Here is a 26,039-nt window from a genome sequence, read left to right as displayed (position 1 = left end):
TTTTACTTCGATAGCTGAATGGCAATCAAAATGGGGCAGCCACCAAAAGGCCGGTGGACGCATAGGTTGATCCCACGGATTAACGAGTGGATCTGTCAAAAACACGGAGACGTTGATTTCTTCTTGACGCAGCTATTAAGCGGACGCGAATGCTTCCAAAAATATCTGCATCGGCTTGACTTGGCTGGTAGTTTTCATTGTCCAGAATGCTTGCACGAAGAGCGGACGGTCGAACATGTGGCCTTTTATTGCATCAGGTTTGCTAAAAAAACACGTTGATCTAGTAAAGAAAACTGGTTTGTTTCTAACGAATAATAATCGAGCCCCACAAATACTTGAATCGGATGAAAAGTGAAGAGCGGGACAAACTTTTGCAACATGAATTATGGTGTAACCTCGCAACATTGATTGGAGGCGAAGGAATGCTACTAGACAAACGTAGCAGCAAGAACAACTGCCGTATTGATAAAATGCAGCAAGACGAACAGCTGACGAATATAACTAACTTTTTGCCCACTACGGCCGCCAGACATAATTACCAAATTGGAATCCTTGTAGGATGAACCATCGGACTTGAGGGGCTTTTAGTGGCGTAAAAGTCTCACACTGACTACGGTTTTCGAGTGCTTTTACACCTCGTAAAAGGAAAAAAATCAAACGAGACTTTTGCTCAGTGGAGAGCTCTGCTATACAGAAGGTCCTCTTAGGCATCAGGTATTAGATTGTAATAAGTATGAAGCTTCAGCTCGAAAATTTTTAAAATCTTCGCTGTCAGTCAAGCCGCATAGAAAGCAATGGAATCCATAATAGTGAAATCAGACAAATATTTTGCGTCCTTGATGCCACTCAGCCACAGGAATACACTCTCCTCACATACTCACATCGGTCAGCAAGAAATGGTATGTCGGTAGCTTCAGGCAACCCAAGCCCCGAGTGTATTGCACCGCAACTGAAGATGAAACCGTAGAATGCAGTGAGCTCTAAAATTCAATAAGAAAAAATAGCCGAGGAATCTTTAAATCATTAAAGAAATATTTATGAGCTTTGCCTCAACTGGAGATCACTTGGGCAGGGGGATACCAGAATAGGACTAGTACAGGAGAAAGCAAGCAGCTGTTCCCATTTTCAGGCCCAATTTGGAGGAGCGCTTCTTATTACCATAGGTTAGGTTGATATATGCACTTGATAAATCTAGCAAAGTGGCTATATTTGATGGTTTAGTTCTAAAGTGAGAGAAGGAAATAGACTAAGCTTCTCTTCTAAGATGATTCATACAGCGTGGATTATCAACCCTGCTACACTGTTGGAATTTGCAACTTCTACATATTAGAGCTGTCACGCAGAGCTCTGGGTTTGTGTTGAGGGAAAGGGATGCCACTGCTGTAAAGGATGGCGGGCATCTGGCTACAAGCCGCTTCAAAAAGGCATCTATTGGATGCGGGTAGACAATAAGACCTTGTGTTTTGTGACTTCTACTTATTAATGATGAACAAATCTGATACCGAGTTTGAGTTGAAAGATAACGAGTTAATGGTGGGTGAGAATTTAGCCACAAGCCATTTGGAAGAGAGAAAGTCAAGAAAATCAATTGGCTTTGCTGCCACACAAAGAAACACAAAACTGTTTTCGAAAAGTATGCAGCTGCTGCAGTCAAATGGGTTGGTGCGTGCCTGTCATTTGGAAGGGTACAGGTTCGAAATCCTGGGCACGAAACACCAAATTTATAAAAACAGTGTTTTCTAAGAGCGGTTGCCTCTCGGCCGGCAATGCCAACCTTCCGAGTGTAGTTTTGCTTTGAAAAAGCTCCTCATAAAAAAAATACCTGTCATTCACAGGTGGCGTAAAACTGTAGATTCCTCCTTTTTTGGTATGCGTCTTGAGAACTCGGTCACACACCAAAAAAAAAAAAAAAACAAGAGAGAGAGGTGAGAGAAGAGAAAAAGTGTAATGTATTCACCGAGCAAAAAGACATCTGGCGGACAAAGGTAAGACATGAAAATTGCTTGGCCAAGGGGCAAATATTTAGTAAATATCAATGGGAGGCGCGACAAAAACTTGTAAATATAAGTTTTTCTTAGTTTTTTATCCATATATAATACTAATAGCGGTCGCCCGTCGGCAGGCAATGGCAAACCTCCGAGTGTATTTCTACCATGAAAAAAATCTCCTCATAAAAAAAACCACTTGCCGTTCGAATGCGGCTAAAAACTGTAGATCCCTCCATTTGTAGAATACTTAAAGACGCATACCAAAAAAGGAGGAGAAACTCCGTTAAACACCCTCCAAAAAGGGTGTAAGAGAGAGGGGGTTACAGGTGCGGGGAGAGAGCACCAAATACTGAGGGCGAGCATCTAGCCACAAGTTATAAAAAAAGATATAACAGACGAAGGCAAGACATGAGAATCACTGCGGTAAGGAGCGCATATTCAGTTTCGCTTTTATGGTGAGAGAGCAACGATGGTTGTAAATATCAGTGGGAGAGTAGCGCCAAAAAGATATGTAACAAATGAGGATTTATTTTTTTATTTTCAGCCAGATACTCGTCAAAAATAAATGTGGCCAAAGAATATTTCCATTTGTGAATGCCCTCGTCGAGATAGTAAAATTGGTCACTTAATATAAATATTATGATTTTGCGGGTATCCAGTCCTTTGTAAGCAATTTGCGGCTAACTGAAGCCGCTAGGCCAAAAACACGACGACTAAATAAGCCTGAAATCTTCAACGTCTTGCGACGTCTGACCAAAGAAGCGCAAGTTTGTCTTCAAATTTGTGGTGGCAGAGCGGTGTTGCGGTGTTTTAACATGCCGTTTTTCTGCTCAGGTCAAATAGAAAAAGTGGAGAGTTTTGAGTATACCGAAATTATCATAACTGGAATAAGCCATAGAAAATCATACAAGTAACTCATACTTCGTATTTTTTGTGCGTTTGATTTTTTTCCATTTCATGCTGCCGAATTTTTGTAGTGTAAAGTTTGCAAGTGAATAACATTGGTGTACGGCAAAGGGGTTAGAGGTGCTCGCATTGCCGCCGGGCTTACTTATTCCAGTGCGCGCATGGGTGAAGTGTATTTGTGTGTGTGGGTGTGGGTGTGTTTGTGGTTGTGGTTGCTTTGCACTGCTTTCTTAGACTTTTACTAGCACATCAAAAATCTGGAATGCAATATTGTTGAACTCGCACAAAGTGTATGTGTGTGTGTGTGTGTGCGTGTTTATTTGTGAAAAAAACCAAACGAAATACGCACATACAAATAACCAACAAATCTATAATTAATTTCAGTTGATTAAGACTTTTAAAAAATGAACCAGCACTTAGTAAAATTTAGGTGTGCTTTTGCTCTTCAAACTACAGATAAAAGAATTTTCGACTATTTTTTTTTTTTTTTTTTTTCAACTAACCGATTTGCTATTAAAAAATGCTTTGCATTCGTAATTAAATACTTTTTTATGTTTCTTGTTTTTTGTGTAATAAATTTATAGTAAACGCATTTGACGCAGAAAACTGTTGAAAATACTAAAACATACACTTATAACTGACAGCAAAAAACAATATTTTGTTCAGAAAATAACAAATGAAAATTCGCACAGAGCTTCAAAAATAAGTAGACTAGCAGAGAAAGTCAAAAATATAGAGCTAATAGATGCAGCGAATAGTGTGTGACTTTTCGTATGGGCGCCTAATTACCTGGGTAAATGAAAAGAAACGTATGTATGTATGTGTATATGTAGGTACATAAGCACTTATTTTGAATGCGATCGGTGATGAAATCGTTAGCCTCATTGCTTTACTTCAAATACACTCAATATTTATGCAAATACAATATTTTGCAGTTATAAAAATACGGTTTTTTTATGGCATACTCTGGGGTCTGATTGATTGGTTTGCATTAAATTACTTGAATATTTTACGATTTTACTGAGTAAATAGTAGAAGCATACTTCTTGGCTCTTAAAATTATTGAATTGTGGCTTGAGATAGTTTCACTCAAGAGAGAAGGAGAGAGAAAGAGAGATTTTGGCCAATTTCTGAGGCACATTGAATAGGTAGGCAGTAGAGCAAAAACAACAAGTGCAATGTATTTTGTTTTTGTCTTTGGCCTCTTAAATGACAAAATCTATAAACAAAAATTGGCAGTCTAGAGCAACTTCAACAATATTTGACAATTTAGAGTACAAGAAAATGGAAAGGAATCAAATCAGCTGCTCTGCTGATACTAGTAAACTTTTCTGGCCAGACTTCTTCGACTTGGGCCATGAGTTTAACATATTTCTATTATAGCCAACGCCTATAGGAAGCCCAGGGTAGCTTCCTATAATTAAATTTCTATCGATTTATGGATATAACCTTTGCGATTCTGCAGATATGCAAAATTCTTAGGGAGCGAGGGGATTTTAATATTTTTCGGATAGTCTAACCGCGATCAAGGCTCTGACGACGTCATGGTGCAGAAATAAACTAGTAAACTCCTGTAAGGAGGAGATCAAATCTCTTGAGCAGGTGCAGGTAACATTTCTCTAATCAGGGTTTCAGGACATAAGAACATAGAGTGAATTGAAATTGCTGATGAGCTTGCCAGGAAGGGTACTGAATTGGCCTCAGAGACCTCCTATCTTGGCATCGGCATCCCCTGATTGTTATTAAAAGGGAACTGCACAAATTATTTCTCAGGAAAGCGCAGAAAAGATGCATCTCCTTTTCGTCATGTGCTATTTTGAAAACCCTTTGGTCCCAATACAATAGACGGAGAACTCAGAAAGTCCTTTGGACTCCTCCCCATTCAAGTTTCAAACTTGTAGCTGTGTTTACTGGTTACCGGACGATCGGCACACACGCGGGAAAGCTAGGGTTACCAGTTAACCCCCATTGCAGAAGATGTAGAGACCTTTCAGAGAAAGAGCTTGTAGAGCACTTTCTCTGTAAATGTTCGGGTTTGGCAGATAGACGATTAAGATCACAGGGTGCTCCTTTCTTCGACAGCCTTGGGCAGTGCGCCAACCTAAATCCCATCAATCCTCTCAATTACATCAATAGCTCTGTCTGGTCTAGGTCTCACAATGTTACCAAAATGGCGCTTTAGTGCTACTTGAGGGGTGCCAGAAGGGCGCTTCAACCATTTTACCTACCTACCTATGGATATAACCTTTTAAAAAGGATGCTCGAATAGGAAGAAAATAGGCCAGGCCAGGGTGCCCAATCAAAGGTTTTAAAAAAGGTGTCCAACGGAAGATTAAAGTGACTTAGGCTGTAGACATTGCGAGCAAAACTGCCGAGGTACGTACAACAATCAGGTGGAAAGTCTTGAGCTGCAGGCTCCACCTCACTTACGCACACTCAGGTATACATAGAAACTTTGGGCTTATCCTACTCACAACGGATCAGTTTATACTTTCGCTTAGTCCAAGGGGAAAATTCACATCCACCCACATTCCATCAAAGGAGGAGTGGACTGCATACAACACTTGAAGACTGGTCTTGGTGAACTTGTTCACGGATGGCTCGAAGTTGGATGGAGGAGAATTCTGCGAAGAGCTCCCATTAGACTCAAATTCAGGTTACCGGATCACTGCAGTGTGTTCCACGCAAGGGTAGCCGCTCCTCACTTGCTTAATAACTGTTTACTCCGATAGTCAAGCGGCAATTAGGGCCCTGGGCTCTATTACGGTGCATTCGAAACTATTCAGGGAACACCCGGTTTAACTTGTGATCGCTTCCGAATTCTTTGACATAAGGGTCATCTGGGTTCTAAGTCACTGCGATATTGCGGAAAACTGTGAGGCGGATGAGCTGGCCAGATAAGTGATATGTTAGGTTGTTTTCTCAAGAAAGAAGAGGATTGGGATCCCCTTGACAACCTGCGCTCTTCTTCTCCTGGAATAATGGGATTCGCGTCAACTCAGCGAACGCTGGGCAAGTACTCAAACTTGTATGAACGCGAAATCCTTCTGGCCACGGGTGCATTGGAGGCTTTCAAGGGATCTGCTGAAGATGACAAAATCTCAGCTCTCAAGCTGATGGGGGTCAGATCAGTATGAAACGAAATATGCATGCCGTGAGACTTGGAATTGCTTCGAGTAATTTTAGCGTCAGCTGTATGGAGGATGAGGTGGAATCATCTCAGCACCTTCTCCCTAGCTGCCCTGCTCTCGCGTGCCCTGCTATTAAAACTTAACCTAATCTTTTACGCTTATAAACTTCGTTCAACCCTGTGTTAGTTTGCTAATCTCTTCCGAATAATAGGATTTGCTCTCCAAGTTTGAAAAGTAGCAATTCGATTCTGCAACCACCCGTACCTACTTTAAACACCTAACGTTGCATTTCTAAAAGTGTGCTACTTTTAATTAAAATAATGCGATGATTTGCCGTTTTTGGTTAATCACTTCGAATTTCCTAATTTCTCTACAACCAAAAAGTATGCTTTGCTTTTTTAAAGGATTTTGTTTTCATGATTTCTTCTCGTTTTCTAGCTATCTCTTTTCCAACAGCACGTGGGAAATAGTTAAATGAATTTGAAAAAGCATGAAATGTTTTTCAGAATATTAAATTCCACTTCAGACAGCGTTAACTATACTTCAATTGCATAGATCGATATATTCCAGAAATTGCGAAAAGTATTTAAGAGTGCGCGAAATGTACTTCAGAATCAGCTATAGCAAATATTCACTTTGAAATGCATTTAAAAATATGCTGAGGTAAATTTTTTTCTTTTAAAATTAGAGCCAATGGACACTGAAGTCCATCTGGCACTTTCTGGAATATATCTAAGGGGTCTAGAATTTAATTATTTTTCTTACTTTTGACTATTCTGAAATATATTTAATGCCCTTCATACACTTGTGATGATTTTGAAATATATTTAATGCTCTTGAAATGCCTTTGATCATTTTGAAATATGGATTATTTACCGCTTTTGAATTACTTTTAGAGCAGAGGGTAGCAAACTGAAGGTTATATCCTTACTACTCATTATTTTCTTAATTGCCACTCCCAAAAGTATGCCGTAATTTTTGGATTATTATAGGTAAACTTTCTAGCTAAAAATATGCCTAATATACATTTACATAGATTTATTTTAGCAGCTTCAAATACACTACTAATTAATTACATCGAACCAAATGTTAATAGACATGTAAATTTGCAAAAATATTGTAATCAATATTGGAACAAAACAATTGCCACTTACCGAGTCCAGTGTCGTGTCAATGTTGCCATTGGGTCGATCGGCCAATGTGGTCTCCTTCAAGTTGATCTTAACATGATTAGCAGCCGATGTGGTGGCGCCACCGCGTTGCGGTTTCGTTGCATCGAGCAATACCTTGAGCGAGGCGATCGCATGCAGTTGGGTCGCCTTCTCGTCCACCTTGCCTGGAACATCATCTTTGTCATTGTCATTGTGTGCATTTGTTTTTTGAATTTTTTGATTTATTCATTTATTGATTAATTGTTGTGTGCATTTTGATTTGCATTTTGATTTTTGAGATAATTGAAATTTTGATTTGTGTTTAATTTGTTTTTTTTTTTTTAATTGAATTGAATTTAATTTAGCATTGCAATTTGCATTGGAGGTGGAAAAAATAATTCCAAATTTTCATGTAATTCAATATAGAAATATTTAAATTTTATTACAATTGGAATTGCGTGATTGTTGGCATATGAGCATTGGCATTGGCATTGATTTACGTTTTGCATAGAATTTAGTTTTCAGATGCATTTGTTTTGATTTTGTACGTGATGCGATTCGATACGATTTTACAATAGACGATTGTTTGGAGATTGTTTGTGTATTAGATATTTTAATTTGTCAAATATTTTTTAATCAGAATTCGATTCCGATACGGTTTTCGAGAGGTTACGATACGATCGTTTTGATTTGTTTTGAGTAAACGCAAAAATCCAAGTAGAAAATAATTTAAAAAAGAAGAAAAAAAGAAAAAAATTTATCGATTAAAAATCGAAAAACGAATTGAATGCAATTGAGTTTGTTATTTGAAATTTTACAATTTTTTTTTGTTTTTTTTTTATAAATAATTTTAACAATTTAATTTATACAATTGAATTTAGTAATTGATATTCATATAATACAATATTTTGATTATTCAATCAATTACTCAATCGATTAATCATTGAATTAATTAACAATCAAACAATTTTGAAACATTAAAATTGGCATTTAAAAACTTTCATTGTTTCAATCAATTAATTCATTCAATAACTTTGTGTTTGTCTACTAATCAGTTATGGAGAGAGAGATAGAGGGGTAGATAGAAAGAGAGCTCTAGTTAACGTGATAAAAATTCGAAAACAGGCAATTCAAAGCAGAGCAGAAGAGTTGAAGTAAACAGTAAAGTTATGCAAAGAGTTATTGCTAGCAAAAAACTGCCGCTAATTGGCTGAAAATGCGTAACTAAGGAGAACTAATGGGGTAATGTAATGAGTAAGACAGAGAGGCGGGGAGCGAGCAAGTGAATAGGCGTGAGTGAGAGCGATAGCACCAAAGGTTGAAAATAAGAGCTGAATTACAGCGGAGCACAGAGAAGGTGCACTGTAGGAGAATTCTAATCTAATAGCAAACACTAGGAACCAGAGAATTTGATTAATATTTTATTTGGAGAATTTACTGCTATTTCTGCAATCAAAAATTTAACTACGCCTTTAAGAAGCGAACAAATTAGAAATAGCGAGTAAGAGAGAGGTAGAGTGAGAGTGAGAGCGAGAGAGAGAGAGTAAGTGAGAAAGATAGTGTGATAGCGCGAGAGGAGCAAATGGAAAACTGTGAACATAGCGCACAAAACAGGCAGAAATTGAGTGCCTGCCGATAGAGTACGTGTGAGAAAAAGAGAAAGCACTATCAAAGTAGCGGCTAATAGTGGAGTAATATATTGTATTGGGTGAAGTAAAAAGTTCTCAATGCTGGTTAAAAGTAATATTATTTTTTACGCACTTTTTCACGTTCTTCAAACAAAAAAATAATTTTTTTGTTTAAATAAAGGTAATACATAGCTCTGCGTGAAGCAGTTTTGTTTGATGTAGTGGGCATGATAATTCAAATAGTTTTCACGCCATTGCTGCACATTTTTTTTAAATATTTTCTACATAGAGCGAAAGTTTCAGTCAAAGTTTTATAACTCTTTCAGTTTTCCTCTAATTTGCTTGAAACGTTGGCACTAAATTACGGAAGTGTTAACCTTTTGAAATATGTTGAAAAAAACCAAATATTCTTGGTAATCAATGGTAAATCAGTCAAATGTGCCTAAAGCCTCACTAGTTCCATGTTCCTAGGCGGTCTTGCAAAATTTTTTTGGTCAAAGCTCTATAACTCCCTCAGTTTTTCTTTGATTTGCGTAAAATTTTGACACAAGATTGCGGCAGCATAAGCCTTTTCAAGTATTATATTTAAGAAACACAAATATCGGTTGTTCAAAAAAAAAGGGAGAAATGAGCCTAAAGTCTCACTTGTTCCAAGTTCGTAGTCGCCTTTGCTAAATTCTTTCCGGCAAAGTTCTATGGAGTATCTCCCCCAGTGTGCCTCTAATTTGCTTGAAATTTTGACACATTACGGAAGCGTTAAGCTTTTTAAATATGTAAATAATTTTATACATTTTTAACTAACTTTATTAGCAATAAAAGAGATGTGGAAGAGATAAGAAAGTGCTTCTATTTGCCAAAAAATCTTTTTTCAAGACTTGTAGATTATTTACTAAGCTTTAAAAAATAGTCATTTACTTGTTTCAAATAAAATATTGCGAGGCTCATTACGGCCACCACAAAAAAGTGAGTTGAGAAAATGCACATTTTCTTGGCTTTTAGAAATTTCTTCCGTATTACATCTCATCTGTACTAAGCGCAAATAAATGTTAAAAAGTTCTATGACTAATAGTTTCAGCAAAAGAAAACTGATTATTTGCTACTTCTTAATCTTCAAACCTTCAGGCTGGTCCTGTCCTTTAATTCGACGATGAGATTAGTTTGCAGAAAAAGAAATTCCTTATTTTCTCGGTAAGTGGCCGTAGTGATCGATATATTGTAAAGTATCGGTCAAACAATTTAAAGTTTATGCTCGTTGTCAGGGTGACATTTCATACTAAAAAAATTCTTTTGCTGTTCTTTGATTGTGCGTTCAGTTGTGAGTTACGGGGTGTTAACAATGGAAGTCAACAAAGAGAAAATTCGGTACATTTTACAATTTTTCTATGATAAAGGCGAAAATGCTAGCCAGACCACTGAAATTGTGAGTGGTGTTTATGGTAATTACCTGGTATTCAGGCATTTTTGATGTTAAAGATGCACCGAAAATTGTGAAAGATGTCGAAAATATCGATAAAATCACAGAAATAATCGAAGTTGATCGGTATGTTAATAGCCGAAGCATTGGTCAAGAGGTAAAGATTGACCCTGAAACATTTTTAAAGCATTAATAGACTCTTATGAGATGGCGCAAAATTAACTTTTTTTGCCAAATAAAACAAAATGATTTTGAGGGATGGAAATCATTATTTTGACCACTAATGGACCGCTGGTCTGTTTGCAACTGTAGCTGTTTAGTTCACAAGTGACAAAAGTGACCGAATCTACCGATAGGGTGACTAAATTCGCGCCACTTTGTAGGTATAATTAACCATATGAAATTCATTTCTTCTTGAATTTCGGCATGCCGGCCGAACCCGATGATTTCATTGCTTATATCAACATTTTCGACGATTCACCTGCGGGAATATTTGGAACCATCGCTCTGCAATTGCATTCCATACTGTATTTGGCCCGTAAATAGCAGGAAACACAAAACTGGCAAAGAATTTTTTTTTTGAAGCATAATGATGTGCCCTTTAAATCACTGTACAGCACGATCCAATGCTTTGTATACACACCTGTACATCGTGAGGTATGTTACACTAAAATCATTCAGAACTTTTTACTGCACCTTATATTTTATTATATTAGCATTTTTTTACTAGGCCTTTAAAAAAATTTTTTGTGCACCACATTTTTTCCCAGCTTCTCTTCCTCTTCTAACTTGTAAATATCAACGCTTTTTGAACTTAGGTATTGGCAAATCGCTAGTAAAAAATGCGTTTCTTTTATACAGATTTGACGCTATCACTAAACAACTATGCAGTACTAGACATGCTACTAAGTTCAGTAATTAAAAAAGTACTAGAAAAATTGGTTCACTACGTTTTCTTTTTCATATTTACCACGCCACGGCCAAACTTTAGATTTTCGCTTTTCATTTCTTGTATTTCATGTAATTATGTGTGTGTTTTTGTGTGAGTTCGCTGCTTGTACTATGTGTGTGTGGGGATGTGCGTGCGCGCATGAGAGTGAGTGCGTGTTTTCCTCAGTGTTGGTTAGTCTACTTTTCAGAGCAACTTTCACTGATTTTGTGTTTTGCTGCCGGATTGGGAGTGTTGGAGTGGGGAGTTGTGTTTCTTTTGGGGGATTAGGAGTGGATTTTGTTTGTTGTTGTTTTATGTTTTTATTTTTAGTTTAAGTTAAATTCAATAGCTTGTGTTTGTTTTTTGTGTTGTATGAAAATGAAAAGATAATGATTTGCATTTTTTTCTTTTATGGAAATTCTACTTTATTTTACAAATTCATCTTCTTGCCTTCATATTGCGGGTCTCTATGCGAAAGCTTAGCACGCACTACGGGAAATGTGACATTTACGGGACGAATCGCCCCATGATTTGGTAAACTTGCTAATTTGGTGGCGATAAATATAATTTAAGTGAATATAAAATTGCTTCGAAAGCGCTGAAGTTTTGAGCATTACCGCTTTGCAAAATAAAGAAAAAAGAAAAAGTAAGCATCCTTAACTGCATTTGTATTAGTGCAAATAAAGCTCGTGGTTTTCAACTTAAGCCTGGCAATGAAAGCTGAGCGAAAACATTAAAGCATTGGTGAGTTTTTTTTCGTTTTTTTGAATTTTTGGTTTATATGCAATAATGCCATGGCGAGTGGGTGTGGGGCGAGGGTTGCTAAATAAATTGGTTGGTTGTTCCTACAGTAATGCTTTTATATATTTATGTGTTTTTTTTTCTAAAAATGTTTATTTGAAACGTTTTGATATAACACAACTTTTATTTGAATTTTTGTCTACTTTTACGAATAAGTTGTACACATCTGAATAAAACTACAATAAGTGGTAATATATATATACATGGATATAAGGGGGCTTAGATTTATTTATATAAATATACGAGTACGAAAAACGAAAAAAAAGCTACAGTAATATTTTGTTTTGAAATTGTTAGCATTTTTTGAATTTTTTTTGGGGGGTTTTCAGGGTTACTATAAAAAATAGTTAAATTTTGGTTTTTTTAATAAAGCATAGGGTACCATTTTTTGGACGCTTGTGCAGGGAAATTTAAATAGGCAAATAAAAATATCGATCTGCAAACATTTTATATCAAATTTACGGAAAAGCGAATTTTTTCCATGAAAATTTAAACGTTTCAAAACGTTGGCAAATATTAACTAAAACAAAAAAATAAAAAATATGGGGGACTAATTTTTTTATAACATAGAACAAACTTCGGCGGTAGCACCACGAAAAAAAATTTTTTTGGGATCATAAATAAAAATATAGTTTTTGTACCGTAGAACTAATTTAGGGGACAGCACCAAAAAAAAAAAAAAAAAAAATTTATAAACTAAAAATATATATTTGCTTATAGCATAGAAAAAAATTTAGGTGGCAGCACCAAAAAAAAAAATATTTTGTTTTGGGAACCTAAAAAAATTAAAGCTGAATAACTTTTTTGTACTATAGAACAAATTTAGGAGTTTAAACCAAGAAAAAAAATTTCATGAAAGAAATTTAGTTGAATAATTTTTTTGTACCATAGAAGGAGTAGCACCAAGAAAAAAAAAGTTTTTGGGATCATAAATAAAAAATATAGCTGAATAGGTTTTTGTACCATAGAACAAATTCAGGCGTTTGAACCAAGAAAAATAAAACTTCATAATTTCATAAAAAAATTGTGGCCAAATCATTTATTTGGACCATAGAACAAATTTAGGTTTTTTTATACCGCAGAACTAATTTAGGGGACAGCACCAAAAAAAAAAAAATTTATAAACCAAAAATATATATTTGTTTGTAGCATAGAACAAATTTAGGGGGTCGTACCAAGAAAAAAACTGTTTTTGGGGATCATAAATACAATAAATTTAGCTGAATAACTTTTTTGTATCATAAAAAATATTTAGGGAGCGAACCAATTAAAAATTTACTCTTATTTGAGATTATCCTAATGGACATATTTGTGGGTAAAAAACTTATATTAAGTTTACAAAAAAAGTTTGCATGTTTAAACATATTTTACGCATTTATTTTCCATGCAATGACTTCGTTATGTTCTACTCAAAAGTATGCAGGTTTCCTCAAAATTCCTGTTTTCAGTTTGTTTAGAGTATTTTCTGTCCATGCAGCAGTGCTGCCATAAGTTCTGTTATGCGATTTTTAAACCAGTAGGTGTTCTTGAATCGTACAAATATTTTATATCAAAATAAATTCATGTTCGAATATTTATTTGCCGTACCATCACCTAATCTTGGAACTATCTCAAGTGGAGGACTTGGTTGGAATTAGATGTTTATTGTTCGTATGAGTGAAGTCATAACATTTGTGCTAAGCGAATTTGCCGCACATGCCTTCGGGAAGCAGAAAGCTAAGGCTAGAGCACTGAATATCTCCTTTAAAATCATGTTGCTATTAATCCATGATGAGACTCACATGAACGATTCTCGCAGGAGTACTGGCCATCTTTTAGCTCGGCTGTTGAAACAAATTAGATTGGGAAGAAGCAAGAAGCTTTTGTAGTGGCAGGTCATCAAGGGTTGTGAAAATATTATGTTTACGGATAACACATTTGTATGGTGGAAGAAGTTTTTAATAAACAATATGACAAAGTCTGTGCAAGAATATCACAAGAAGGTACCAAAAGTATCAAAGCTGCCAAAGAGTTCATCATCCGGTATACGTCAGGGATGGGTAGGGTGTATCCCATAAATGCAAAAGCGTACCAATTAGATGCCTTGAAAGAGGTGTTGAAAAATTTAACAGAACCCCTTTTTAATGCAATACATTCGGTGCTTCAATAAGACTCTGCACCGGCACATAAAACTAAAACAACCCAAGCGTGGGCACGGCAGAATATTCCAGCTTTTATTCCTGCTGAAGATTGGCACTTAGTGAGTCCAGATTTAAATGCTTGCGACTGCAAAAATATATATATCTGAATTAGGGGGTACCGTGGTCTACAAAGTTCGCTATATAAATTTGGGGAAACTCAATGAAGAGCTTATTACAACAGCATCAGCCATATCTATGAAAACCTGACGTTTTGCTATATCACAATGGTCAGACCGTTTAGGAGCCTGTATCGAAGCAAAAGGGAATCATTTTGAATATTTTTTAAATTTTATTAACCAATAAAAAGTCAAAGCTGCAATGAAATCTAAGAACTATGCAGTTTTTTTAGTTTTTACATTAATTTGTAAGTTGTAACAGAACTTATGACTAGACCAAGAATATACAAGATGGCCCATATAGTGGTGTGATTTAAAAAAAAAAATAAAAAAATAAAATTGAGTAAAAATAAATTTTCTTCGGTATTTTACTGGTTTCTTCGAAATCGTAAACATTCCATCGGTACAATGAACGGCAGCCCTGAGAGTTGTGTCCACCTACCGCACAATATCACGGCTAGCAGGCACGTAATAAACGGTTCAATACCGATAGACTTACTAGCTTTTGAAAGGAAATAGTTGTGGGCTTTAAAGAAGAGGGAATGGAAGATAGAGTTTGCAAACGTGCAGCGCGCGAAATAAGGGATGAAACGCAAGGCTATAGCGAGTCTGCCGGATTAGCGAAACACGCGGCAGATGGACGGCTAGACTCATAAAAGACATTGCCACATGGAACAGCAGGAGCTACGGTGAAGTAAATTTTTATACAATCCAAATGCCGTCGGGGCACGGGTATTTCCAGAGATACCTGTTAAAAATAAGTAATTGCGAACATATACGGGGATGCCGTCGAAGATGACACTGAACACACATTCTTCCAATAGATGCGTTGGGAACAAGAACTTCAAACGCTGGAGAATGCAGTCGGTCACATAACCACTGAAAATGTAATCGGCAAGATGCTAAGTAGCGAGGAAACGTGGGAAATGATCACTGGGTTCGCGGAAAGAATTCTTCGTATAAAAAAGCGGGACATAGGCAGGCACTTGTACTGAGGAAAATGGAACGCCAGTCTGAAGTAATGTGAAAACGGTTCCAGAGTGGGCGATAGTTCTAGAAGAGGGGGAGTTTTTTAGTCTCCGGACATATCCTTGCTGCGACGGCAACATTAAGCATTTTAAGCCCTCTCATTCACAAAAAAAAAAAATTAAATAAAAAAAAATTTTTAAATTTCCATAATTTATGGTGCAAGAGCATTGCGTGTATATTAAAATATATATAAATATGCAAACCATTTTTGTAAAGGACTCAAAATTTTCAAAAGAATTTTATGAAAAGATATTTTTGTTGCAATATTTGATATTTCATTGTACAAAAAATGCATATAAGATAAGTACAATTTTTATTAATATATTTATGTTGTTCACCCAAAGCTACGAAATATGAAGCAGATAATTTTGTGGCAATTTACAAAAAAGCACATCTATGGATCTACAATAAACGCTCATACCAGAACATTAAATTTATATATAAATATAGGCTCTTATAAAATACCTTGAAAGCTTTTCGTAATCAAAACATTCAATAATATTGAAGTACAAAAAAAAAGTGCGTGTAGCGTAGTACACATAACAGAACTGAATTTTTCAAGGCAGACAAAGAACGAGGGAGAGTCCCGAGAGAGAATGAGAGAGAGAGAGAGAGACAAAATATATATCTAAATAAATTCACAACATTTGCAGAGAATACAAATAGACAAAATTCACAAAATATAAATCCGATGCCGGAATGGATAGCACTTTATAGTACGCACAAGCATTAGCCAGGAAATGGAAATCAGCGCCAAAAAGTAGGCACCAAAAAAAAACGCCAAAAAAAGTGGGACCAAAAAATGCCCCAAACAGTAGGCACCAAAAATATATTTCGTACAAGTTTGCACCAACAAACAAGCGCCAAAAAGCAAGCAACCACAAGGAAAATCTCAGGAAAAAAAGCCTAAAGTGTATCTAAGATATACATATATAAGGTATAGCTCTCTCTCTCCGTTTCCTCCACGTTATATCTTTTTTCTCTCTCGCGGAACGAAAATGCCCAAAACGTTGCACGGCCTTGAAATTTTACTCTCCATTCTCGCTCGCCCATCGACGCCTAAGAAGTTTCACTTCAAAAAACAAATATTATTTATTTCTTCAAATTTCAAAGATGTGTAATATATTTATAATTAAGTGTATAAGATTCTCTAACTCCTGTTAGAACAAAGGGTGTCAAAGATTTGTAAAACTGGAAATTATTGACCTCGTGCAAAAAATGATAAATTAGATTTCTTCGAGATTTAATAGGACTATGAATAAGTTCGTGCGGTTTTACAACAGATGGCGTAACTTGATTATTATTCCATCGATCCACATTTCCAAACATTCATTGGAGAGCTACTGTCGTAAGGCACAAACGTCAGTATAAGTTTTTTATTTGAAGCGTAAACAACAATATTTTTACCACACTTGAAAATGTCGAATTTCGTGCCAAATAATGTGTTTTTGCGGGGAATTCTTCTTCATTATTTTAATATGAAGAAAAAAGCAGCCGAAAGTCATCGTATCTTGGTGGAAGTTTATGGTGAGCATGCTCTATCTGAGCGAACGTGCCAGAAGTGGTTTGCACGCTTTAAAAGTGGTGATTTTGGCTTGGAAGACGAAGAACGCGAGGGTGCGCCGCCAAAGTTCATGGATACCGAATTGGAGGAATTGCTCGATCAAGATCCGGCTCAAACGCAAGAAGAGGTTGCAAAAACTTTGGGAGTTGATCAATCAACCATTTCCAAACGTTTAAAAGCCATGGGAATGATCCGAAAGGTAGGCCATTGGGTGCCGTATGAATTGAAGCCAAGAGACGTTGAACGCCGTTTTATGGCATGCGAACAACTGCTTCAACGGCACAAAAGAAAGGGTTTTTTGCATCGAATTGTGACTGGCGATGAAAAGTGGGTCCATTACGACAATCCAAAACGTCGGGCAACGTATGGATACCCTGGCCATGCTTCAACATCGACGTCGGCGCAGAATATTCATGGCCTGAAGGTTATGCTGTGTATCTGGTGGGACCAGCTGGGTGTTGTGTATTATGAGCTACTGAAACCGAATGAAACGATTACGGGGGATGTCTACCGACGACAATTGATGCGTTTGAGCCGAGAACTGCGAGAAAAACGGCCGCAATACGCCGATAGACACGACAAAGTTATTTTGCAACATGACAATGCTCGGCCACATGTTGCACAAGTGGTCAAAACATACTTAGAAACGCTCAAATGGGATGTCCTACCCCACCCGCCGTATAGTCCAGACCTTGCGCCATCCGATTACTATCTCTTCCGATCGATGCAACATGGCCTGGCTGACCAGCACTTCCGTAATTACGATGAAGTCAAAAAATGGATCGATTCGTGGATTGCGGCAAAACCGACCGAATTTTTCACAAAGGGAATCCGTGAATTGCCAGAAAGATGGGAAAAAGTAGTAGTAAGCGATGGACAATATTTTGAATATTAAATTTGTAACCATTTTACGTCAATAAAGTTTCAAATTTCGAAAAAAACCGCACGAACTTATTCATAGTCCTATTAAATAAAATTTAAAAACAAAAATGCACGTAGTGAGTATTTTTTAAAAACTTTAAAGCCTAAATAAAACATGGCGAATTATTGTAGGAGTGAATTTTGTATGATCTGGATAATTTTTATAGGCAAACTTGTTTTTTTCTATATTTTTTCTGCAAAAGCTTGGAGCATGAATTCAAAAGCAGGAATTTAATACACAAAAATTAATAAACCGTCACATCCATTGGGTATATATGACATTCTTGACATGCATGACATTTAAAGCTTTAGGCCCAATCAAAAAGCTCCTATCTCAGTCATAAAGCTTCAGTGCCAACATAATTTCCCCCCTTCTAAGTGGAATGGAAAGCATATGAAGCTTGTTCTCGGCTAGCAACGGTAAAAATCCGAAAAAGCATACGCCGTTCTGAGACGGAGTTATTGTAAAATTTACGCTTCTCCTTGAAGTATCGGCCATATTTAAGCTGCATTTGTAATTAGCGAGCCAGAAAAACAAGAGTAGGTATTTTTATGAGCTTAGCGCATATTAATTTCTAATTTATTGGAACTTAAAGAATGAATACCATTTTATTCAAAGTTATTTATTTCTCTTGGAACTTGCATAAATGGTTATTGTAGTGTAAGATTCGAGTTTTGTTTTTTATTTCGAGTTTTCATTTGAATTATATCCAAATAGAAAGTAAAGTTTTTGAGACAAAGAGGTATAAAAATACCCAAAAATACGATTTTATGGGTTTTTACCCCACAACCATATGACGTGATGAACACTTTTGGAACTCAGAGTCGTGACCGGGCCACAAAAATATATCGAAAACCAGTCTCACACAAAAAAACAAAAACTGTATAATCTCTCATTTGTGTTCCAATTTATGGCCTTTTTAATTAGTTACACTTCGAGTGCCAGTCCCTGTACTACCCTCCCTCCATGAACATTTTAAGAACTAAAAAAATTGATAAAAATTGAGTACTTTTTAAAAATAATTAATAAATGTTCATGAATTATTTCTTTAAGTTATTGTTTCAAATAAAACTCAGAGTCCTTTATTGCTTTAAGTCATTTATAGGACAATCAATTAATTTTCAAAATGGTAAAAGCAACATTTTCGTATGAAATTCATACAAAATTTCATATTGATAATAAATTTCCATTAATCAAGATTAAGAAAATTATAAATTAAAATATCACTTATATAAAAATATTTTCTAACTCGTACAAGCACAATTCACTAAATATCTCGAAACAAGAAATATATGATTTAGATCGCTTTCAATTATGGGAAAAAGTTTCAAAGGAAAAATGTTCAAAGCATTTAAAAAAAACCTGAAAGTGTGAGAATAATAGCGCCTATCATAGGAATATTTCTTGTTCGTTATACTAAACTAAGCCTAACTAATCTTAAACGCCAACTTGGGCTAGGACGCAATCATTTTAAAAATGCAAGGTATTTAATTTGACCTTAAAATGTGGGCACAAGAAAAATGAATGGACATCTTTCGGGTTCTACTAACTATTAGTTCATAACTTTTTAGTTATTAGCTCATTATGTAAAATAGATACCTACAAGTGAGCTTAGAGAATCTATTTACAACTTTCAATAGCTTTTCGAACGTATTGATTTTGTTTGGCGGCCACCGAAGCCAATTGGGTTGGTGTGTGTCTACCATTCGGCAATGCTCCGGTTCGAAACCCGGGCATGAAACTCCAAATGATAGAAAAGTTTTCTTTTAATAGCTGTCGCCCCTCTTTTTAAATATCTGAGGACATAAACGAATATTTTTAGATAGATTTTTAACTAAAGGCCTTGACAGCTCGTACTGGTTTTGTATACAAATTTGATTTATTTTTATGCACCAAAACTAACAAATAAATAATAATAAATATACTAAAGAGCTTCATAAATGCGAGAAGGTAGTTGAAAGCATTGCTGAATGCTTTCGAAAATACTGAAATCACTTATCAAATTCAATCAGCATTGATGGAAGCACTGACGAGTATATGTGGGTGCGATCCTAACTTTCCCCAAAGGAAACAATAAAAATGCTCTTCAAAAGCGATATTCTTAGTATGAAAGATTCTATTATTCATCTTTCATTTTATTTAAATTTTTTATTTAATTCATCTGTTAGTCGACGAGGGTATGCAATTGTAGAACTCCAAACTGCAGAAACAGTTCGAAAGGCAGGTTCTAAGAAAGACCGGCAGAAAAAAGACTGATGTGGCCTTATCGAGGATACAAATACAGCAGTTTTATCAATTGAAAATTGCTTCACACCTGAGAATGAAGTTTAAAAAATGTTGACGAAAAAGTGATCTTAAACGTTCCATCTATCTGTTAGAGGCTGTTGAGGAAATCCCAAAATCTCACTTTAATTGCCTCTGACCTTCACTTCAAACACAAACACTTCAAGCTCCAATTAACTTCCCAAGGATATGTAAATTCATTTCTTGTTCAAATTAGTTATATAAATAAGTTTCTGTGTAAAAATTTGTGCAAAAGCCCAAAAAACAAAAAAAAAAACATTTATTTCGATTTTGGCTCTGCTATTTATCTCTTTTCATATATATTTTTAAAAATAAGCTTTTGGCTTCACAAACACAACCAGGGCATACATAAATTTCAATGTAATTTATTACATTTGGCGGCCTGCCATAGAGTGACAGCGTCATCCACTGTTTCTACAACAACCACAACAAAAAATAAGTAGGCAGTAACGATTTCTGCCAGTTGTGACGCCTTAAAAAGCTTGCCTGCCACAAAAAAAAAAACAAAAACAAAAAAAAAGTACAATGCAATTAGAAAGTGTTTAACTGTTTGTTGGGTGGTAAGGAAAATACAGCGAAGTTGAGTATTGCCTTCGCAGACTATTCATTTGCTTTGTCCCTAAAGGTCAGCTTTGTGGTGTTCAAGAGAATTTTCTAAATATTCATAAATCTCTGTAGCGACCACAAATTTATCTAATGGCGTGTAATTAGTTGTAGAAGCACTTCTATGTATGTTTGTGTGATTGCCGTATGCCCTGCAGGAAAAACTTTGTAGTAATGAGACACATTTTCTGTGTACAGCTGGAGCTATGTAGGTATTTCGGAAGTTAGTTAGGCATTAGTTACTGAAGAAGAAGAAGATTTCGTCTTGGACCTGTAAGTTAACTATAGCAGCATTCGAATTGATGCTTCAAAACTAGATCAAAAAGTGGGCAGTGAGATACTTTCTCATTCCAATAATTTCTGCTGACTTTCCGCTAAAGTGGTTTTCAAGCTAATCTTAAGCAAATTTATTGAAAAATATTTATCTCAGACAGATGACAAGTCGATAGCTTGTAAATTCACACTATCGCAAAATTTCCGATATACCATTTACTCCAAGAACACTGAGGAGAAATGTATATTATCGAAGGCGTAGAGTCTCCATACGCCCACAGGAGAGGAACTGGACGCCGGTACCTATTGTGTCAGCAGACATAAACGTGGCTCCACTCTGGAGTAATATCTTTAGGTCACGGAGTGGAATTTAGCCAATGTGGAAGATTGTTATAGTATTAGAGGGTGCATGCCCCCCCTACCACTGGTGCGACGGCGCCTTTAATGATGTTTCTGATATTTTGATTTAAACCTCTGTCCAATCATAAGCGAGGAATTGGCGATTGAAAGAAGCTCTGTAATTGACCTCAATACCTCTCATAGTGCCGATAAATCTTTAGATTCTGTAGTTTAAAACTAACTTCCTCAGATGCAAACAAAATGATAGTCAATAGAATGGATTTAGAAGATAGCACGACAAATGCGGGTCGAAATCCATGAGAGAAGATATGGTAATCCCATTCACTTGGAATGCGTTTAATGGGACTCCATACCAGCAGAATGGGTTTACCAGCAAATGACTTTTGCGGCACGCTAGGACGATGAACATATTGAGAGTGTTGAAGGCTATCTTTGCCATTGCTCTGCTTTTGCTGTCTATCGGACCTGAGTTTAGCGGTTGTACCTCTTGCATTAAATTCATTTAAGCCACATAAGCATGTGGCAGCCGAGGTAGACGTGCGTGAAAGCACAAAGTGATAGAAAAAGGCCGCTGATTAAAGATTCTTTACCGGAAACAAAGCTATTGTAAAAAATAAATATAGAGGTGTAAAAATCTTCGTTTTCAAAGTGAAAAGATAATCTCTATTACGTTGAGGAATCGCTTGAATTTATAGCGGTTGCCAACACGAAACCAGCACCACTTCAAGTTTTAGAGAAGTTCAAAGAATATAAAACCTTAATAGGAAACTAATCTGGTAAGAAAATAAAGTGTCTTGGGAGCGATAATGGGACTTTATTTTTCCACAAATGGAGGGAACTATAGTTTTAAGCCGACTCTGAAAGGCAGATATTTGTTTAAGGAGCTTTTTTATGACAGAAATACACACGGAGGTTTGCCATTGTCTGCCGAGGGGAGACTGCTATTAAACCAATTTTTTTTTTAATTTTGGTGTTTCACGGAGATGCAAACCTACGCTATGCATTTTTACGAATGACAATCAAGCACCAGCCCACGTAGTGGCGCTACGGCGGCCACATAAAGGAGTAGCCGAACGAAAGAACCGAACCATCGTAGAAATGGTCAGATGCATGCTCATACAATCGAGACTGCCTCCAGCATATTGGGCAGAAGCCATCAAACCGCAAAGATCACAAAGTTTAAATGGTGAAGTCCCCTACCAAATATGGATGGGGAGGACTCCAAATGTCGGTTATTTGCAAAAGCTCGGCTGCATAGTATACATGTTAGACAAAACTGCAAGGAAGTGTAAATGTAAGTCGAAGTCCACAGAATGCATATTTGCAGATTATTGCGATACGTCGAAGGGTTACCGCTTGTGGTACCCCGTAGGCAGTAAAATACGCCGAAGTAGTGATGTTGTGCTCATTCTGCAGCTGAATATATACGCATTTGCAGATTTTTTAGCAAAAGACATCGAAATGCATTCCCAGTTCGAACAAACGACACCTGTAAGCCTTCCCGAAAAGAGCAACAACAACCTCAAACCACTGAAGATTTGGACGTCCAATTGGTTTCAAAAAGGAAGTGAAAAAATGTGATAAAATGAATAGACATTTAGTCTCTATACTATAGGTATTTGAACAGAATACATATATAGATGATCTTTATTTTCAACTGCATGGAGCCACAACACACAACACGGGGAAAGTGTTGCATTATTGCGATCTGAGCTTACCGGTCGATTCATTTCACGTAATGTTGGCATAAACGGGCCACCTAGATCATGCGATCTTACTCCACTGTGTTACTTTTTGTTTTTACTTTTGAAAAGTAAAGTCTATGTGAATAAGCCAACTACGATTCCGGAGCTGACACACAACATTCGGTGCCTGTAGATGTGGTTATGGTGGGCATTTTCAAATATAACTCTTAAGAGACATATTTTGTATAAAAATAGTGAAGCCTGAAAGAATCTAAATTTTTACATATTTTATTTTAAAATTAGCATCTAGATACGTTTTTCGAATGCCTTTTACTTTTTAAGTTGAAGATGAATATCCAAATGGGTTTATTTAATTTCATAATCGAAAATCTTCAGAAAAAGGCAAATTTCTGAAGTTTACAAAGAAATACTTCAAAAGAACTGAAAAATGGGACACCTATCAAACGCCTTTTTCGGGGTGGTCTCTATTTAGTTTGCTGGAAGTTAGTGGATCATCATAAAATGTGTAAAGTCACTTTTGCAAGCGGAAACAGCGAAATATCAGTAAGAGCTTTTTCTACGTGCTACACACGCCCGCAAAAATTTATGAATTGCTTTAAAGGATTGAATGTGGTAAAAGTGTTCACGGTTGTTATATGGACGATATCGAATAACATGTGGAATAGTTTTGGACTCGATAGTTCCAGTATCTAGCAATTTACTTAATTACTCAGCTTTTATGCCCGCTTTAGTTGTATGCCCTTAGTGCAACCTTGCTGTCCATTCAGACAGGTAAACTGTTGTCTAGTCCCCTATTTTTCAGGACATATCCCAAGGCTTTTTTAGAGGAGGAATACTTGGTGGGCCCTATTCCAATATATTTGAAAAATATTCTAAATTTTACAGTTATGTTAAATGGCTCAAAAAGTGTGGCACTGAAATTGTGGAGTTTGAAATAAATTTCCCACAAAGCTAAAAAAATGTTTTCTAAGAAATTCAATATAGTACTTAGTAGGTCCACAAGCCCACTACTATTCAAGAGCACTGACAAATGGGAATGCGCTACCACTCCATCTCTAATACCTATATGAGAAAAAGAGCGCATATGAACTAGTCATGTTTTCGAGTCTACAAAGAGAGCCGTTTAAGGGAACTCCCTACATTCTCTGCAGAGTACTTCTTTTGGGCTGTGAAAACTTTTTATTGGGTAGTCGAAAAAGTCTTTTCGTATTTTGTCAGTAGATGTCGTTGGAGTCATCTATTTCCAGTGCTACCAATCACATTGTGTCATATCATATAGTGTTAGAAAGGTGACATTTTAAGCTTCATGTAACCAAAAAAAATTAAAATCGGAGAAGTTGAAAAAAAGTTATAGCTGTTCAAAAATTAGTGAAAATAATGAAGAAATTCGCTATATTTTGAAATTTTTGTATAAAAAAGGGAAGAATGCCACGCAAGCCCCCAATGAAATTTGTGAAGTTTACGGAGACGATGCTGTATCAGTTCGCGTAGCACAACAATGGTTCGCTCGCTTCCGTTCTGGAAATTTCGATGAGAAAGGTGTACCTCGCTCCGGTCGACCTATCGTTGAAAAAGTCGATGAAATTATGGAAAAGATTGACCAGGACCGTCACATAAGCTGCCATGACATCGCCAAGGCACTAAACATTCATCATCAAACGGTTTTGAACCATTTAAAAAAGGCTGGTTACAAAAAGAAGCTCGATGTTTGGGTACCACATGAATTGTCTGTGAAAAATTTAATGGACCGAATTAATATCTGCGATTCTTTGCTGAAACGAAATGAAATCGAACCATTTCTGAAGCGAATGGTAACAGGAGACGAAAAGTGGATCAAATACGACAATAATGTGCGAAAAAGATCGTGGTGCAAGGGTGGTGAAGCTCAGCTCAACAAATGGTCGCAAAGCCAGGATTGACGCCTCGAAAGGTTATGCTGTGTGTTTGGTGGGATTGGAAAGGAATCATCCACTATGAGCTGCTCCAGCCTGCTCGAACGATTGACTCCACACTTTACTGTCAATAACTGATGAGATTGAAGCAAGCAATCGAAAAAAACGGCCAGAACCGATCAGCAGAAAGGGCGTCGTCTTCCATCAGGACAACGCTAGGCCACACACATCTTTGATGACTCGGCAAAAACTGGGAGAGCTTGGCTGGGAAGTTTTGATGTATCCACCATATAGCCCTGACCTTGCACCATCGGACTACCATTTGTTTCGGTCAATGCAGAACTCCCTTAATGGAGTAAAGTTGGCTTCAAGAGAAGCCTGTGAAAATTACTTGTCGCAGTTTTTCGCCGAGAAACCACAAAAGTTTTACACTGATGGAATAATGTCTCTAAAAGAAAAATGGCAAAAGGTGGTCGACCAAGGTGGTACATGTTTGGTTTAATAAAGTTCATTATAAATATGTATACAAAAATTGAAGTTTGATTAGAAATACGAAAAGACTTTTTCGACTACCCAATATTTACATACATTTATTGTTTACTTATCTATTTGTTGGCGCGCTAATAATTTATCTGCATATTTTTCAAATTAAATTCTTGTTGGTAAATTATTTATTTTCTTCATCCACTCAGTTGTGCTATAATTTTGGCAGCATTTCAAATGTGGCTCCCGAATTACTAGAGCATAACGCCCTCTGACGTCTCCTGCTGACCTTAAGATTCTACTAGGAAAACACCAAATTTATTTATTCACTATAAACCTTGAAGTATAAATGCAGTTGTTTTATGAAAATTGAATTTGCGGAATGGCAGTGCGGAAAATATGCGATATTACTGGCTTAAAAAAAAAAAACAAAAAAAAGGTACTTAGTAGTCGTAACGGCGGATATACTAAAAGAATGAGTGCATAAGCAGTTGTTTGGTATGACTGAAATGATGCAGCAGCAAAATTGGGAGTGAGTGAGTATGTGTATATAACATGTGTGTGTGTATAGATCTATGTTTGTGTGCGCATTGGCATGAGCTTGTCATTTGCGAATTTAGCGCATACCCAAACTGACGGCTGAATGCCATTGCCAAT

General features: G+C 36.5%; 1 protein-coding gene across 1 annotated transcript in view; it reads right to left on the bottom strand.

Moving 5' to 3' along the window:
• The window catches only part of LOC128864654 (sodium/potassium/calcium exchanger Nckx30C-like), a gene marked incomplete at its 5' end in the record, with an annotated part of 177,423 nt that overhangs the window by 88,971 nt on the left and 62,413 nt on the right, over window positions 1–26,039 (bottom strand). Inside the window, one exon of the mRNA XM_054104410.1 lies at window positions 7,180–7,373. Coding sequence (XP_053960385.1) covers window positions 7,180–7,373 — 194 coding nt within the window. The remainder of the gene's footprint in view (window positions 1–7,179; window positions 7,374–26,039) is intronic.

Source organism: Anastrepha ludens, chromosome 5 (genome assembly GCF_028408465.1).
Source record: "Anastrepha ludens isolate Willacy chromosome 5, idAnaLude1.1, whole genome shotgun sequence".
Taxonomy (NCBI): domain Eukaryota; kingdom Metazoa; phylum Arthropoda; class Insecta; order Diptera; family Tephritidae; genus Anastrepha; species Anastrepha ludens.
The sequence above is the reverse complement of the archived record's forward strand: the minus strand, read 5'-3'. Positions and strand labels throughout refer to the sequence as shown.